Here is a 15,136-nt window from a genome sequence, read left to right as displayed (position 1 = left end):
CTGCCCAGTATTTATTTAATATGTACCAGGATGCTCAAGGGTGGAGAACAAAGAAAAAATTAATTCCATTCACAGATCTACTTTTAAAAGGAGAGAAAAGTAGTGAAAATGACACCTTGCTTCTTGGGAACCCGGATTACTCTTAGGGATGATGAGGGAGGGGGACTTGATGGGGGAGGGGGAGGGAAATGGGAGGTGGTGGCGGGGAGAAGGCAGAAATCTTTAATAAATAAATAAACAATAAAAAAAAGGAAAAAATAAATAAATAAGGATGGGCTGGAGAGATAACTCTCTGGTTAAGAGTGCATGTATTCTCCCAGAGAACCCAAGTCCTGTTCCCAACAGACAGGTTCGGGGGAGGAGGGCATTCAGCTCATAACATGTAGGAAAGGCTTATAAATGGTTGGAAAATGATAAGATATGAGCCAAGTGTCGCCATAGACTGAAAGATAGACTAGAATCCCATATGGAAGTGGCTCCGTTTATGCAACTTCCAGAAGCTTGAACTTGGGTTGTGACTTCCTGGAACTGGGTCACCAACTCCAAACAAAGACACCTCCATGGGCGCTGTTTTTGCTTGCTTCATGTTAGAGGTTTGAATGTGAAATGTCTCCCACAGGCTCACTGTGGTAGTTTGAATAAAATTGATCCCTATAATATAAAAAAAAAAAAAAGAAGTTTTAATTTTTAAACCCTGTAAGATCTGACCTCAAGTAAATGACAAAAAGATAATTTAAAGGGAGAGAAAAAGGACATTACAATGGGATTTATAAAACTTCATGTTTTAAAACTTACTAGTGTCTCTTTTATGATTAAATATATAAAGATATATTTAAGCCTGCAAGGTTCTGTTCTACCCGAGAAGCCTATTAGAACCAACCTGACAATCGCTGTATCATCCTTCACTATTGATAAGTATTAACACCATTTTTATCTCATCATTAAGCAAAAAGCTAAACTGGAAAATCTTTGTTTGATTCAAGCACTATTAAATCCAATAATAGTGACTCAGTTTCAGCAACAAATCATCAATCACATTAAACTAATGGTGCTGTTAATTTGCATCTTAGTGGTTTTATAGTTTGTTTTAGGTTTATATGTTAATCTGGCTTAGTTTGAGACTACAGAAGATCCGTAAGTACACTTATGCTCTGCTTTATATCTACACATGTATTAGTAACATTATTTTCATTATAATTCAAGACAATTCCAGACCATCACAGGCATTTTCTGTCAATTTGCAGTTGCTCCGTTTCTCTTTGTTACAACTCTCACAGCTCCATGGGCCTCATTTTACAAATAAGGACCGCTCCTCAGAAAGCTTTGGCACCTGTCCTGACCATTCGTCATCAGACCACAGCCCTGCCTCTGCTGTTACCTGGCACTGCCAAATAATAATAATAAAAAAATGTTTCTGCCTCTGTACACCAGGAGGAATAAACCTGGTTTGACTAAGATTTTCCAGGATGAGAAAGATAGTCAAATATCCAATATATGTGCCTAAAATACAAACAGGAATGCACTGCTACTATTACTATAACACTCATAGCAAAAGCAGCATCCTAAAAATAGAAAATGCTCAGGAGGAACGGTGAGCCAAACGCTGCACCTCTAGGCCTATGACATATTAACTTTTCATCTGCAGAACTGCCCGGCTTCACATGTGAAGAAAGAAAGGCACCTAAAGAGGTTAAGTTACTGCCTGCCATAGCTGCCCAGCTGGGATCCGAGGCCTGCAAATGGGAGCCCTTACCACTCAGGTTACCCAGGCCTCCGAAACAAAAACCGAACAGTAAGAAAGAATGGCAGGAAGCTGTAAAGTCCACAGCAAGCACTTCTAGAAAGGTTGCAAAAGCAACTGGGAACCTGATCATTTCGGCAACAATGCTGAACGTTCTTAAACTCTCAAATTGTCCCCTAAGTTAATAATGAACACTTGCCTCGCTATTTGAGAAATATTACTCAAAATAGTAAGGTACTTTGGTGCTATCCTGCTGCTATTGAGAAGACATTACCTTTGTAGATGCTGTTCAAAAAGAGCCTGTGCTTTGATCCTTAATATCCCATGAAGTAAAAGGTTATGCTTAATCTATATTTTATGGATCTAAAAGTCAAATGAGGCTCTGGGATAAACAAGCACGAGTGTGAAGTAAGCACATTCTCCAGCATTCACCTGCTTCCTGGTTTAGATGACACTGTGCCCAGTTAAAGACAATTACAGCAGTGTCATACTTTGCAGGGCTTTGTTTCTCTTGTATTATTCCGCAAACATAAACAAGTTATATACATGTTAATTTACCTTCTATATAAAAAGCCAATTTTAAATCCAATTTATAAGGCAATAAATATATAAAGATCCTAGGACACAGCAATAAAGTTATGCCATAAAGCAGAGTTAATTCAAAGCAACAATAATAAAAGCATGACAAATTTTAGCACTCCACCAACTGCACAAAGGTGTTTCAGGTAACATCTGCTCAGAAGCAATTGCTACAAGACAGACTAGATGAGATGCAAGGCTTCACAGTATAATAAATGTATGTCACTTCGCTTGCTTCATAATTAAAGACACGAGTCTTTGAAAAAACCAATTAAGCCTTGCTCTAAATCTGAGACAATCATCCCTATGCCCACCCATCCTTACCCTCAAAGAAAAAGAGCCACCCCAGTCTACAAATACTAAACACTACATATCTCTATTCTCAGCAGTTAGCCGTAATCCCCAAAGAGCCACTTGGTGCATTTTTCATAAGTCATACATTAAAGAGGGGTGTGATTTAAGGACCAAGCCTAGACTTCTTATGGCTACATAACCTCGACCAAAACATTAACCTCTGAATCTCCCTCAGTTTTCCTCTGTCTAAACTTAAAGAGGTTTTGGTGGGAGTGGGAGGTTCCTTTCGAAAGGGCGGGTTCTACTCATCACAAAGACTAGAAAGGGAAATCCGAGAGAGGTAAGAGCTACTTCTTAGAAAAGCAGCCTAAATAAAGTGATTTTGCTGGTAAGTGAAGGTTACTATGGTTGTTGATCCATTACGCAGACTTTTGCATTCATGATAAGCATGAATGTGCCCAAACTTTCAACTAAGAACATGATCTAATTCTGGATTGTTTACTTTGACCTAGTATTTATGCATTCTGGGCCAGCCTGATCTATGTAGTTGGGCCAGCCAGAATGAGACTCTGTCTTAGAAAGAAAAACAGGAAAAAACCTAAACAGACTAGATGGTTCTAAGACTTTTCAACATGATCATCCTTGTAACTATAATATCTGCTTGGCTTCCTGTAACAGCCAGGAAAAAAAAATTAGTACAAAGTTGGTGACTAAACACAAATTTATGCAGAGGTTCTAGACGGCAGAAGCTCCAAGTCAGTTTCTCTGAACCACTATCAGTGTGCTGGTGAAGCTTCGCTGCTTTGGACGTGGCAGGAACATGTGCTCAGCCACAGGCTGGCCATGCTGGAGAGCACTGCCTGACTCCCAGTGTCTGAGGGCTGGATCACTAACCTGTCTCCATCGTCATATCACCTCCTCCTTCTCTGCAGGCAATGCTCCTCCTATCACTCTAACAACCCAAAATAATCTACCACTTGTAGCCAGCAAACACGAAAGTTCTCTTCTGCCATAGACGGTAGCAGCCGAAGGCTCCACAGAATAAGGAGTGGAGTATCTTCCTACACTGTCTTCCAAACACACCTAGACAGTAAATTAAGCATGTCCTAAGGTCACTAGGCCTGCTCTGATTTCATCAGCACTGTCATCATTTATGCAGTCACAATGCTTAAGCATGCATGGGCAGCCTGTTTACGGTGGTTCTCCGGTTGTTCCTATCCTGGGCAGTCCTGGAAGCTTGTGTTATTGTCATACCCAAGGTTCCACAGTCTTCCTTAATGCTGTCTATCCAGCGTTTTGGGGGCCTTCCTCTTCACCTTATCCCGTGCACTCCTCCAAGCAGTGCTATCTTCAGGTATCAACCATCATTTTCATAACACGGCCAAAGTATCTCAAGTGCTGTTGCCGTATCCTGTAGTTTACTTTCTTCTGTAGCTGGAGATGTTTCTTAACGTCATCGCTGTGCAGCCTATCTCTTCGTGTAATGCCTAGAATCCTCCTGAGACATGCCATCTCAAACACAGTCAGCCACCATTCTGAGGAGTGTTTCATTGTCCGGGTTTCAGAGTTGTAGAGAAGGCAGCCCAGGACAAAATCATAAGTCTACGAGACACTTGTCTTGAGGTGCCTGCTCCAATCTCACCTCTTCCTAAACACAAGTCGGCCACCTCTCCACCACTACCATCTCACAACCTACTTATAACCATGACATCATTACCTATACATTTATTAGAGATATTGTTAATATTGTTAATGGTTTTTAGATCAGAAAAGAAACCATAAGACTCAAACTTCTAAAACCAACAAGAAACAGAGCATGAATTAAGGATCAGGACTGGGTGACTGCAGCCCCTTTATATAATTCATGTTTACTCGAATGGCAATCAAACTTTGTAGGAAGCCATGGCCTTGGAATGAGCATCTGCTCTGGACACAAAAGACCAAACCAATGAAGTTTAATCACAATAACTGAGTCTGGCTGTTACAGAAGATCCAAATACAAGTTAACAAATTAGGCTCAAGTAACTAGTTCAGTTATAGCCAAAGGAAGGACTACCTGGACTTGAGCCAATTAAGCTATTTCGTCTACCTTGATGTCTTGGTTCATAAATGCTGGCAACAATCTGCTCAGAGTTCTCACAAACCTCTGGTTCTGAGAGTTGTCTACCTACGAAATACTTAAATGTATTGGTTTTTATAAACCTTGTTCATTCATAAAGTCCAACTGATCATTATCAGTGCCCAAAAATGGTACATACACCCCAGTCCCAACTGATACATCTAATTCCTGCACCTATAAGCTCAGGGATCATTGTACAAGAGATGGGGCAGAAACATTGTAAGAGCCATGGTAACAGGATAGAAGTGGGGGGGGATCTCACAACCAAAACAGAAGGAATTATAAAGATATAATCAAACAAATGCAATCACTTGACAGAAACCATTAGAGACAAGAGTATGAGAACCTTTAATGAATATTCCTAATTAAAGAATTCCTCTACTAACTTGGATTACTGATTTACAGGTCTTGTGTTAGACGCTGGCACCCATACAGATGAAGCCTTCTCCCAGATGTCACATGTGTTGGTCAGTCTGGACCTGGTGACAGTCAGTGGGTAAGTTCTATGTGGCTAACAGCAATGGGAGGAAGGTGCCACTGCAAGGCTTCTTCACAACAAACAGAAAACCCTTTCTACTCAGTTCTGCTCAAGAAAGGAAACAGGACTCAAACCCAAGTAAGGCCTAAATGACCTCGGGCAGGTTCCAGGTACAGGGATTCTACTGAATGCAATCTCCCTCTTAAAGTCTCCACAGAGGCACCGACCTTTCCTGTAAGCACCTTTCAACTGCACTATCCCCAGTGGGTATCCCAGCGTCTCAACATAAGGCGCCTACCGTATCCTCTGCCGAAACCAAGGTGGTAGTTTACAAACAGTTCACAGCAGGTCCTTCTCCCCCAACATTACACACTCCCAGACCAGATTCTACTGTTCACACTTATCTAGGAAGACAGGAAATAAGCTACAAATATTTTTACCCAATTTACTAATGACTCAAAGCCAACAGTTTTACATTCAGTAAAAATCAAGAGTTCATTTGTCTATCGTATCCAAACAGGATTCAGTAGGCACCAGAGGTAGGGTGGGGCATAACTAAAAGAAGAACCACCAACCAGTTTACAATCAGTCTACCATCAGCTTTGTCCCATTATAAAAGGGGGGGATGAACAATTAAATCGCCCCGTCCCCGCCATATGGCAAAACTATATTACTTGTTTTAAAAACTCAGAAAATAAGAGTAGCCCAGAGAAATCAGGTTAATATCGCTTCATCTCAACCAAGAAAAGGCAAAGAATTGACTTGACAGCCAGCATCAAGGATGGTCTCAGAGATCACACTCCATCCCAAAAAAGAGCTCCACTATGGAATATCAAGGCAGTGAGGCGGGCAGGTCGAAAGAGCTGCTCGGAAGGCAGATGAGACTGGGCACTGGGCCTTTGGCAAAGACAGAGAGCTGAAGTGAGACCACTGAACAGGAAAAAAAAAGGGTCCTAAATCAGCTGCAAGACCAGACCTTCAATACATTGTGTTTCAGATTTCATTTCACCTTTGCATGACTTTTATCAAATGGTATGGCCAATATGGCATAACAAAGAAGTATTTATTCAGGATTGCCATGCTACAGAAAATCACACTTCCTGAATCATGCCATTGGAGTCCAGACAAGATATAGTGATATTAATCCAGAAAGTAAATTATAAAAAGAGATTCATCACCCTATGGATTCTTCTCAGAGTGGACAGAATCTTTTAGGACCAAATTAACTCCCTCCAACTCAGTCGAAGACCTGAGCAGAGAAGAGTAATGAAGCACATCCCTAACCTTGCCACAACTCGTCTCCACCCCTCTTCTTATGGTGACGCCCACTTCTGTATAAGCAATCCCACAGTTGCACAAGGCAACAGAATCTCAGTATTCTGATGCCCCTTATCTCTGTCCTCATTTGTATTCAACTGGAAGTAATACTATACTTAGCAAGTGAGTCGCAATCTATTATATCCCTAATTTGTGAATCATGGCTTAAATTCTTCAAATTTTATTTATCCAGAAAAGGCAAATGTTACTATAGCAAACAAAGCAAAAAAAAAAAAAAAAAAAAAAAAAAAAAAAAAAAAAACAGGCAAACAACAACAAAAAAACAAAGAACTGCCCCATACTTGTAAGTCAAACTAACAGACAGTATTAAATGTCCCATTCTGTTAGACTACACCAAAATATACCAACCCACGCAGACACACCAGATGAAATCATCCTCTTTGCCGGTATTTCCTCCAGCCGACATTAATATAAACCTTACCGTGGCTCTTCACTTACGCAGTAAGAACACAAAGTTCACCTTAGATTTAATTGTGATTTTCCTAGAATTCAGAAACTAACTGAACATAGAACACAGAAAACTGTCATATCGTGGCTCCTTTACCCAAAGTCTACATGACCGCGACAGTGACCAAGTTTTACATGCACCTCTGTAAGGCGGGCTTCTTTTCTGACCACACAAAAGGTTGTCATGAAGATCTACTTTGGAAGAATAGTAAAGAAATTGTGTACTCTCGTACAGTGCAGGGTTACATCATGATGTCACTATGAAATTTAACCTTTCCCCCATTGTTTAAAGCCTTAAAGGTTCTTACTTAGATCAACTCTACCTTCTCACAACCAAAGAAAATGGTTTGGGCAGAAGAAAGAGTCAGGGCAGCTGTCATTCATAAGCTATATATAAAACCGTGGAAGAAGTAGCCAGTCCTACTTACTGTCAACCTCAATGTCAAAAAAATGCTTCCACTTATAAACTTACATATCATTTGTGATATTTCTTAAATTAAAAAAAAATTAAAAAGAAGAGCGCAAAGCCAACCCGATTAACGAGTTTCAGATACTTGAAAACTCCTTCCAAACTAAACAAGACATTCTTTAGCAGTGACTACACATCCCGCCAAGTTTGAAAACCAGTTGCCTCAACTTGAAAAAATATATATACCTTCAAAAGTTCTTGTTGGATTAAGATATAGGAGCAGGGGACGGGGAGGTACTATTAGCTAAAAGTTCACTTTCAGTCTTACAGTTATACTGAAAGGGTGGGGTGAAATTCAACTTGTTTAAAAGTGCAGAATCCGCCTGGATGACGTCAGTACATAGACATTTGAACGTTTTTCAGATCAGCCCTAAGAAATGCGAGGCTTCAGAGAGAGCAAAGCATTGGTCCCGGATGGGGATCGAATCCCGCCCTGTCTCTGTGGATCTAAGCCGATCAGCAGCTCTGGCCTTCTGAAACAAATCTAGCTCCCGCCTCCAGGGGTGGTCAGCCTGGGCCGCAGGGAGCTGAAGGCCCCGGGAATCGCCGCACCCCGTAGCTCTGGCCCACACTTACCAACTTGGGGCGCTTCTCCCCGGGCTCGTAGTAGGTTGCGGGCGGCGCGGGCGACAGGCCCTTCCTACGCGGCGCCTTGCTGTCCCGGCCAAGAGCGCGCGCCCGGTACCCCTCCATCTTCCCGGGTCTCGATCTGACCGGACCTGGGGCCTTGCTCCGCTAGCTCACCTTCCGGGTCCCACGCAGTAATTAACCGCTGCTCCGGGATGAGCCAACACATCCGAAATCTCCCGCCACCGCAGGCAGCCCGCTCAGCCAATCCCGCGCCGCGGAGCCGGCGATGCGCGCTCCGCCCCTTCCGGGAATGCCAACGCCTGGGTTTGATTGGCCCTTCGGCCTGTCCATTGCGCTTCCCGCCCTCTGGCTGTGCAGGCGGCCAGCCCTGAGGTAGACTGTGAGGAGGCGGGTTTTGGAAGGACTGTGGAGCTAAGGAGAGTCGCTGGCAGGGCTTTGCTTGCCCTCTGAGAGTAGGTTCTTGAAAACTCTGAACGGCCGGGCGACCCCTCCGGTACTGTTTGAGCAGCGCCGAATGTGAAATCAACTGGTAAGCCCTGTGATTGGTCTTTAGAGGTCTCGGGTGCCTGGGAGAAGTATTTCTGGGCTGTACTCGCCAGCGCCCACGACTCTAGGCTTGGTTACCGTTTGTATAAAAAACAGAACTGTCACCTCAAGGGGAATACGAGAGTTCACGCTGGAACCCAGAATGCGTGGCCTTAGCCCAGTAACTTAAACTCAGGTGGCCCCAAATACCACTTTCCAAAGTAGTAACAGTTTTCGTGAAGTTTTATATTCGGTAATTTAAACACGGTTAAAAAAAAAAAAAAAAAAAAAAAAGCCATCAAGGAACTTTTCAAACACATTAGGTAGGCGGGTTACAAAAAAAAAAAAAAAAAAGCCTTTAGATGCTATCTTTGGTTTGAGGTTGAGGATGGTGCAAGCTAGTGAGCCTTTAGGGAAGAGCAAAAGTTATCAAGTGATTGTCACTGTGTTAGATCAAGAGAGCCAAGATTATACGGTCTTGGATTTGCAGCATTCCAGCTCTCCACAAATCGGAATTCTCATCAGTCAAACAACCTTGTAGAACTGTTAACGCAGGTGTGGCTTTTTCTGGAACTTAGGTCACTTTATTGAGCACATAGAGCATACCTACCCTGGGTCAACCAAAAATTTAAAAATAAACAAACAAACACAGTCCAAACAGTTAACAGTTTAATGTAGTTCACAGAAATTGACACAAATAACCAATGTAAAAGTTGTAACAGCTTTTACAAGAACAAGAGGAATTCTTAAATATAAAGAAAAGGAAAGCAATAGTGTTAGGGTCAGAATCTGGGCTTAAACATCCTTATCAAGGTAGACTTAGGCACCTGTCCCCAATATGACAAGTGAAAGAAAACTGGAGATCCATTCAGTGTGGCCACACTGGGAAGGGGAACAAATAAAAAGGTCCAGGAACCCCTTCCCCCCAAGTCCATCCTTGGAACACTGATAATGAGGTTTTTATTTAAACATTGAGCAAGGGGTATACATAACCAAGCAGCTCTGATCACCTATGATCTAATACATGCTCATTGCCATGGCTCCCGTGTGTACAACAAGCTGTCAGAACTGTCACATCTCTTCCGAGGAGACAAGTTTCTCCTCTGGCTGGCACCAAGATTCAATCTTTTCCTACTCCATTATTGAATAGAAGCGAGGCAGGGTGGTTACAACAGAAATGATACATGGATTTTCACGGGCAGAAGAATGGCAGGGAATTCACATAGGGGGCAGAGCAGGCAGCAAGTCCAAGAAAGTCGAGAACACAGAGTTGGAGAAATGTTTCAGGCATATATTGAAGATCCTTGAAGTGAAACCATGTAGAAGAGTTTCCTGTGTACGCTGAAGGTCAGATTTCAAGGCTAATGCAGTTTTCTCATACATCACTATTTCTTAGCCTTTAAAAGTCATCTTTGCCTTCGAACTATTTCCTTAAAGATATTGATCTCCTGCCCATACAGAGGTGATGTGAGCCAAAACAGGTAAACATGAAGCATTGATTTCGCTACAAGAAACAATAGTAGGTATTCCACAGAGATTAAAACCGGGGTTCAGAAAAATGAGCCTAAGGTCCGAGTAAGTTTTCATCTACAGCTTTTGGAGGTTTAAGTTTGTTTTTTGCCATGCAGATAGTGTTTGTTGCTTTTCCTGTTTTCGTGCTAGTTTTTATTATGTCACATGACCAGATGTTTTTTGTCATCAATGAGCATATGCTACTTAAGTCAGCTTCCAAGAGAAGTTGCTTTCTCTGTGTCATGATGATCAGCAAAGATGGAGCTTTAATTCTTGTTATTTATCAACTGCATGGTGTTGGAGATGGTGTTTAACTTTCTTTGCTTCTCCATCAGCAAACACTTCAAAAAGGGATGCTGCAGGTTCAATGAGACAATACATGGACAGCACAAAGAGCTGTATATGGGTGTCCTGCAGCCAGAGAGTGCCAGGAGAAATATCTGTAGTTGGGACAATGTAGAGTTATTACAGAGGATAAGAACATGCACAATGGTGAGCCACAGGGAACTTTTGGAAGTATTATAAAGCTCCTGAAAGATTTGCATTTTGCTTGGTTGGTTTTGGGAAACTTCATAGAACATTGTTAGGAGGACTGGCCTGGGTTGCATACTGTCAGGAAGTGGGGGTAGTTTAATGACTCGACGTCTTGATGTTTTCTAGTAGCACAGCATGGTGGAGCTATGACCGACACTGTGGCAGATACTCGACAAGTGAGCAGTATATGATGTCAAAAGACAAAATTCAAACAAATTTAGCTTTAAAAAATAACTGTATTCTGCTTTCGGTTGTAGAAAAGTACACATCATCCTATAATCACAATGACTGATCTACTGAGCTAAGCAAAGAGTGTGGCTCCATCAGCAGGACAGGGCTAATAATGAAGGCAAAAACAAAGAGTGAAAAGGTCACGTCACAGCCACTTATAATAGGTAAAATTTGCTCAGCAGGCCAGCTCAGAGAAACTAGGTCCAAGCTGCCTGACTGCAAGGAATCTCCAGGGGATAGGTGATGGTTAATGTTGATTGCCGTGATCTTACCTACAAGAGATTCTTTAGACTGGGTTTAATGATATAGGAACAGCACCTTTCCATGGGCCCAGGGGTTGGACTGAATAATAAGAAGAAAGCTAGTTGAGTGCCAGTGTTTATCTCTTTGTGCTTCCTAAGCACAGGAGGAGCACTGGGAAGAGCCACCCACGTCCCTGCAGCCAGATCTGTGTTAAGATAAACCCTTTCATCTTCTTGTTGGTTGGTTGAAGCTGGGCAGTGGTGGTACACGCCTTTAATCCCAGCACTCAGGAGGCAGAAGTGGAAGCAAGTGGATCTCTGTGAGTTCAAGGACAGCCTGGTCTACAAGAGCTAGTTCCAGCACAGGCTATAAGGCATCTTCTGGTTGGTTTTGTCAAAGTTCATTGCCACAACAAGAAAATGAACTACGTAAGGGGAAACTACCCCCCTTCAGAGGTTAGTTTGAACATGCAGCAGTAAGAGTGAGTGACTCCACTCTGGTTTGGGATGGTCTTCTAGAGCCTGTTTTCCAGAGCTGAGCTTAAAGTGAAGCTTAGTCTATGATGGCTACCCATGAATTTATTAGATATGGGCATTTTGATATTGCACACTAACTTTTTTTTTAAATGTGCTTAGAAAAGGTAAGTAATTTTGTTTTGACTCATTTCATCATGGTCACAGAGTGCCCTTGTCTGGCACTGGTGTTTCACAAGGTGTTGTCCAGCAGAAAAGCAGCAACATGACTTGGCTTTGAATGTCAGATCAGTTTCTAAAAGAATTAGACCTACTTCCAAGTGTCAACATGTCAAGAATTGTTGATCTCTTTCTCATGCACTTGGCACCTAAAAGATTCTAAATGCCAATAAACAGAAGGTTGAGTTTCTGGATTTTAAAGTACACTCTGGATTTTTCCACAGAAATTTATTGCTACTGCAACATGCCATTGAAAATAATGTTTGTAAAACTCTTAAGTATCTTTTATGCATCATTTAAAGCTGAAAGCCACATTCCCTTCTTCTCATTCAGAACAAACAACAGAATGGTCTTCCACGCTGCTGAACCAGTTGCAGAAACATGACCCTGTGCTGCGTTAGTGTGCAGGGCGACACAAAGTTGAAGGAGAGAAAAGGCAATCATGGAAAATCTTGGGATTCCTAAAAATACTATTTTATTATTTCTAAAATGCCTCAGTATCCAGATAGTTACCATTACCATTCTTTTAAGTGGTCACTCTGAATGACTATAACAGAAAGTTGAGATAAGGAATCCCTATATCAAATGAATTGATTAAAAGCAATAGTATGAATGACCAAATTAGCACTGTACTCTCACCAAATTAGAAAATATAGCAAAGTACAAAGCCATCACGTTTTCATGTAAGATATAGCCTATGTGAATTCCATAGATGGGAGAAGTATAAAACTAGGGCAACCATTTTGGACAACAACTTGATTAATCTCAGAAAAGTGAGCCACACTGTGGTGGCGTGTAGTAGGAGGCTGCTTGTTTGTTCCCGGCTGTTCAGCTCTGAAATAACCACACAGAAACTATATTATTTAAATCACTGCTTGACCCATTAGCTCTAGCTTCTTATTTGCTAGCTCTTACATCTTAATTTAACCCATTTCTATTAATCTGTGTATCACCACATGGCTGTGGCCTACCAGTAAGATTCTGTCAGACGTCTATCTCTGGCAGGGATACATGGCTTCTCTTGACTCTGCCTTTTTTTCTCCTAGCATTGAGTTTAGTTTTCCCTACCTAGCTCTGGTCTGCCCTATCACAGGCCAGTGCAGATTCTTTATTCATTAACCAATAAAAGCAACACATATACAGAAGGACTTCTTACATCAGTAGCACACGCCTTTAATCCCAGCACTCAGGAAGCAGAGACAGGTGAATCTCTTAAATTCCAAGCCAGCCTGGTCTACAGTAGGACAGTCAGGGATATACAGAGCCCTGTCTCTAAAAACAAAACAAACAAGATTCTTCTGCCTCAACTTTCAGGAGTGCTAGGATTTTAGGCTTAGGCCACTATACCAGCCTCAAACAAAATTTATTACATTATATTTATTTTGTTTTTCTCCTTTCTATTGAGAATAGATTTTTTTTTCTCACAGTATATTTCCTTATTATGGTTTACCCTCCATCTAATCCTCTAAGTCCCTCCCCACAACTCCTCTCATCCAGATCTGCCGTCCTTCTGTCTATCATTAGAAAATAAATAGGTTGGTAAGAGTCCCCCTGCCAGGCTGTTCCACCACCATCCCCACACATTGAACACTGTAACCAATAAGACCCACTCTGTGAAGGGCTGGAGAGATGACTCGGAGGATAAGAGCAGGTAAGAACACTGGTTGCTCTTTTAGAGGTCTTGAGTTCAAGTTCCAGCAATCACATGGTGACTCATAACAATCTCTATTGAGATCTGGTATAGTAGTTCTAGTGTGCAAGTAGAATGCTGTTACATAATAAATAAAATCTTTAAAAAATACCCACTCTGCTGCCCAAACACACTGAATCCATCATCCTCCCCCATCAAACATCCTGCTCAAGATCAGCAGTTCCTAGAGACAGAAGCACCACCTGCACCAATTAGATGAGATGTGTAGATGGCAGCATAAGAATGCACTCAGCAATATCAGCAGCAATATGGCACCACCAGAACAGAGTGGTTCTACAACAGCAAGACCTGAACATTGCAACGCAGATGAAGCAGAAGAAAACAACATTAAAAAAAAAGTTTCATAAAATTGACAGAGGCCCTAAAAGAGGAAATGAGAAATTCCCTTAAAGAAATTGAGGAAAAGACAAACAAAAAATTGGAAGAATTTGATAAATCTCGTAACAAAATCCAAGAAAATACAATAAAACAGGTGAAGAAAACAGTTCAAGACTTGAAAATTCAAATAGAGGCATTAAAGAAAACACAAATGAAGGGAATTCTGGAAATGGAAAATCTGAGTAAATGAACAGGAACTATAGATAAAAGCATAGCCAACAGAATACAAGAGATGGAAGAGAGAATCTCAAGTGTTTAAGATACAATAGAGGAAATAGATTCATTGGTGAAAAAAAATGTTAAACCCAACAAATTCTTAACACAAAACATCTAGGAAATCTGAGAATTCATGAAAAGCCCATAACTAAGAATAATAGGATAGAAGAAGGAGAATAATTCCAGCTCAAAGACACAGAAAATATATTCAACAAAATCATACAAGGACACTTTTCTGACCTAAAGAAGGAAATGCCTATGAAGATACAAGAAGCTTACAGAACACCATGTATACTGGAATAAAAAAAAAAAAAAGAAAAGAAAACCTTACCACATAATCAAAGCACTAAACATACAAGATAAAGAAAGAATACTAAGAACTGCAAAGGAGAAAAGTCAAGTAACATGTAAAGGCAGGCCTAGCAGAAAATATACCACCTAACTTCTCAATAAAGGCTATAAAAGCCAGAAGGTCCAGGATAGACATTTTACAGACACTAAGAGACCACAGATGCCAGTCCAGACAACTATCCCCAGCAAAACTTTCAATCACCACATGGAGAAAACAAGATATTCCATGGGAAAACCAGATTTAAACAATACCTGTCCACAAATCCAGCCCCACATAAAGTACTAGAAACTCTAACCCAAAGAAGTTAACTGCATACATGAAAACACAGGCAATAGATAATCCCACGCCAGCAAATCCCAAAGAAGGGAAACACACACACACTACCACTACCAAGAACAAAACAAAAAATAAGATGAGCTAGAAATCACTGATCATTAATATCTCAATACCAGTGGAACCATTTTGCCTATAAAAGGACACAGGCTAAGAGATGGATACAAAATCAGAACCCATCCTTCTGCATACAAGAAACACCTCAACTTCAAAGACAGACATTACCTCAGAATAAAGGGTCAGGAAAATATTCTGCAATCAAATGGACCTAAGAAGCAAGATGGTGTAGCTATTCTAGTAACTAACAAAATATACATCAAACAAATTAATCAAAAGAGATGAAGAAGGATATT

At 41.2% G+C, this 15,136-nt stretch overlaps 1 protein-coding gene across 1 annotated transcript in view; it reads right to left on the bottom strand.

The window, feature by feature from the left end:
- The window catches only part of Diaph3 (diaphanous related formin 3), a 467,044-nt gene extending 458,840 nt beyond the window's left edge, over positions 1-8,204 (bottom strand). The window contains exon 1 of the mRNA XM_057786074.1: positions 8,042-8,204. Within this exon, the coding sequence (XP_057642057.1) occupies positions 8,042-8,158 (117 nt within the window). The 5' untranslated portion in view covers positions 8,159-8,204. The remainder of the gene's footprint in view (positions 1-8,041) is intronic.
- Positions 8,205-15,136: the final 6,932 nt, after the last annotated feature.

The sequence above is a fragment of the Chionomys nivalis genome, chromosome 12, assembly GCF_950005125.1.
Source record: "Chionomys nivalis chromosome 12, mChiNiv1.1, whole genome shotgun sequence".
Classification (NCBI taxonomy): domain Eukaryota; kingdom Metazoa; phylum Chordata; class Mammalia; order Rodentia; family Cricetidae; genus Chionomys; species Chionomys nivalis.
Note: the sequence above shows the minus strand (reverse complement) of the source record. Positions and strands in the feature narration are given on the sequence as shown.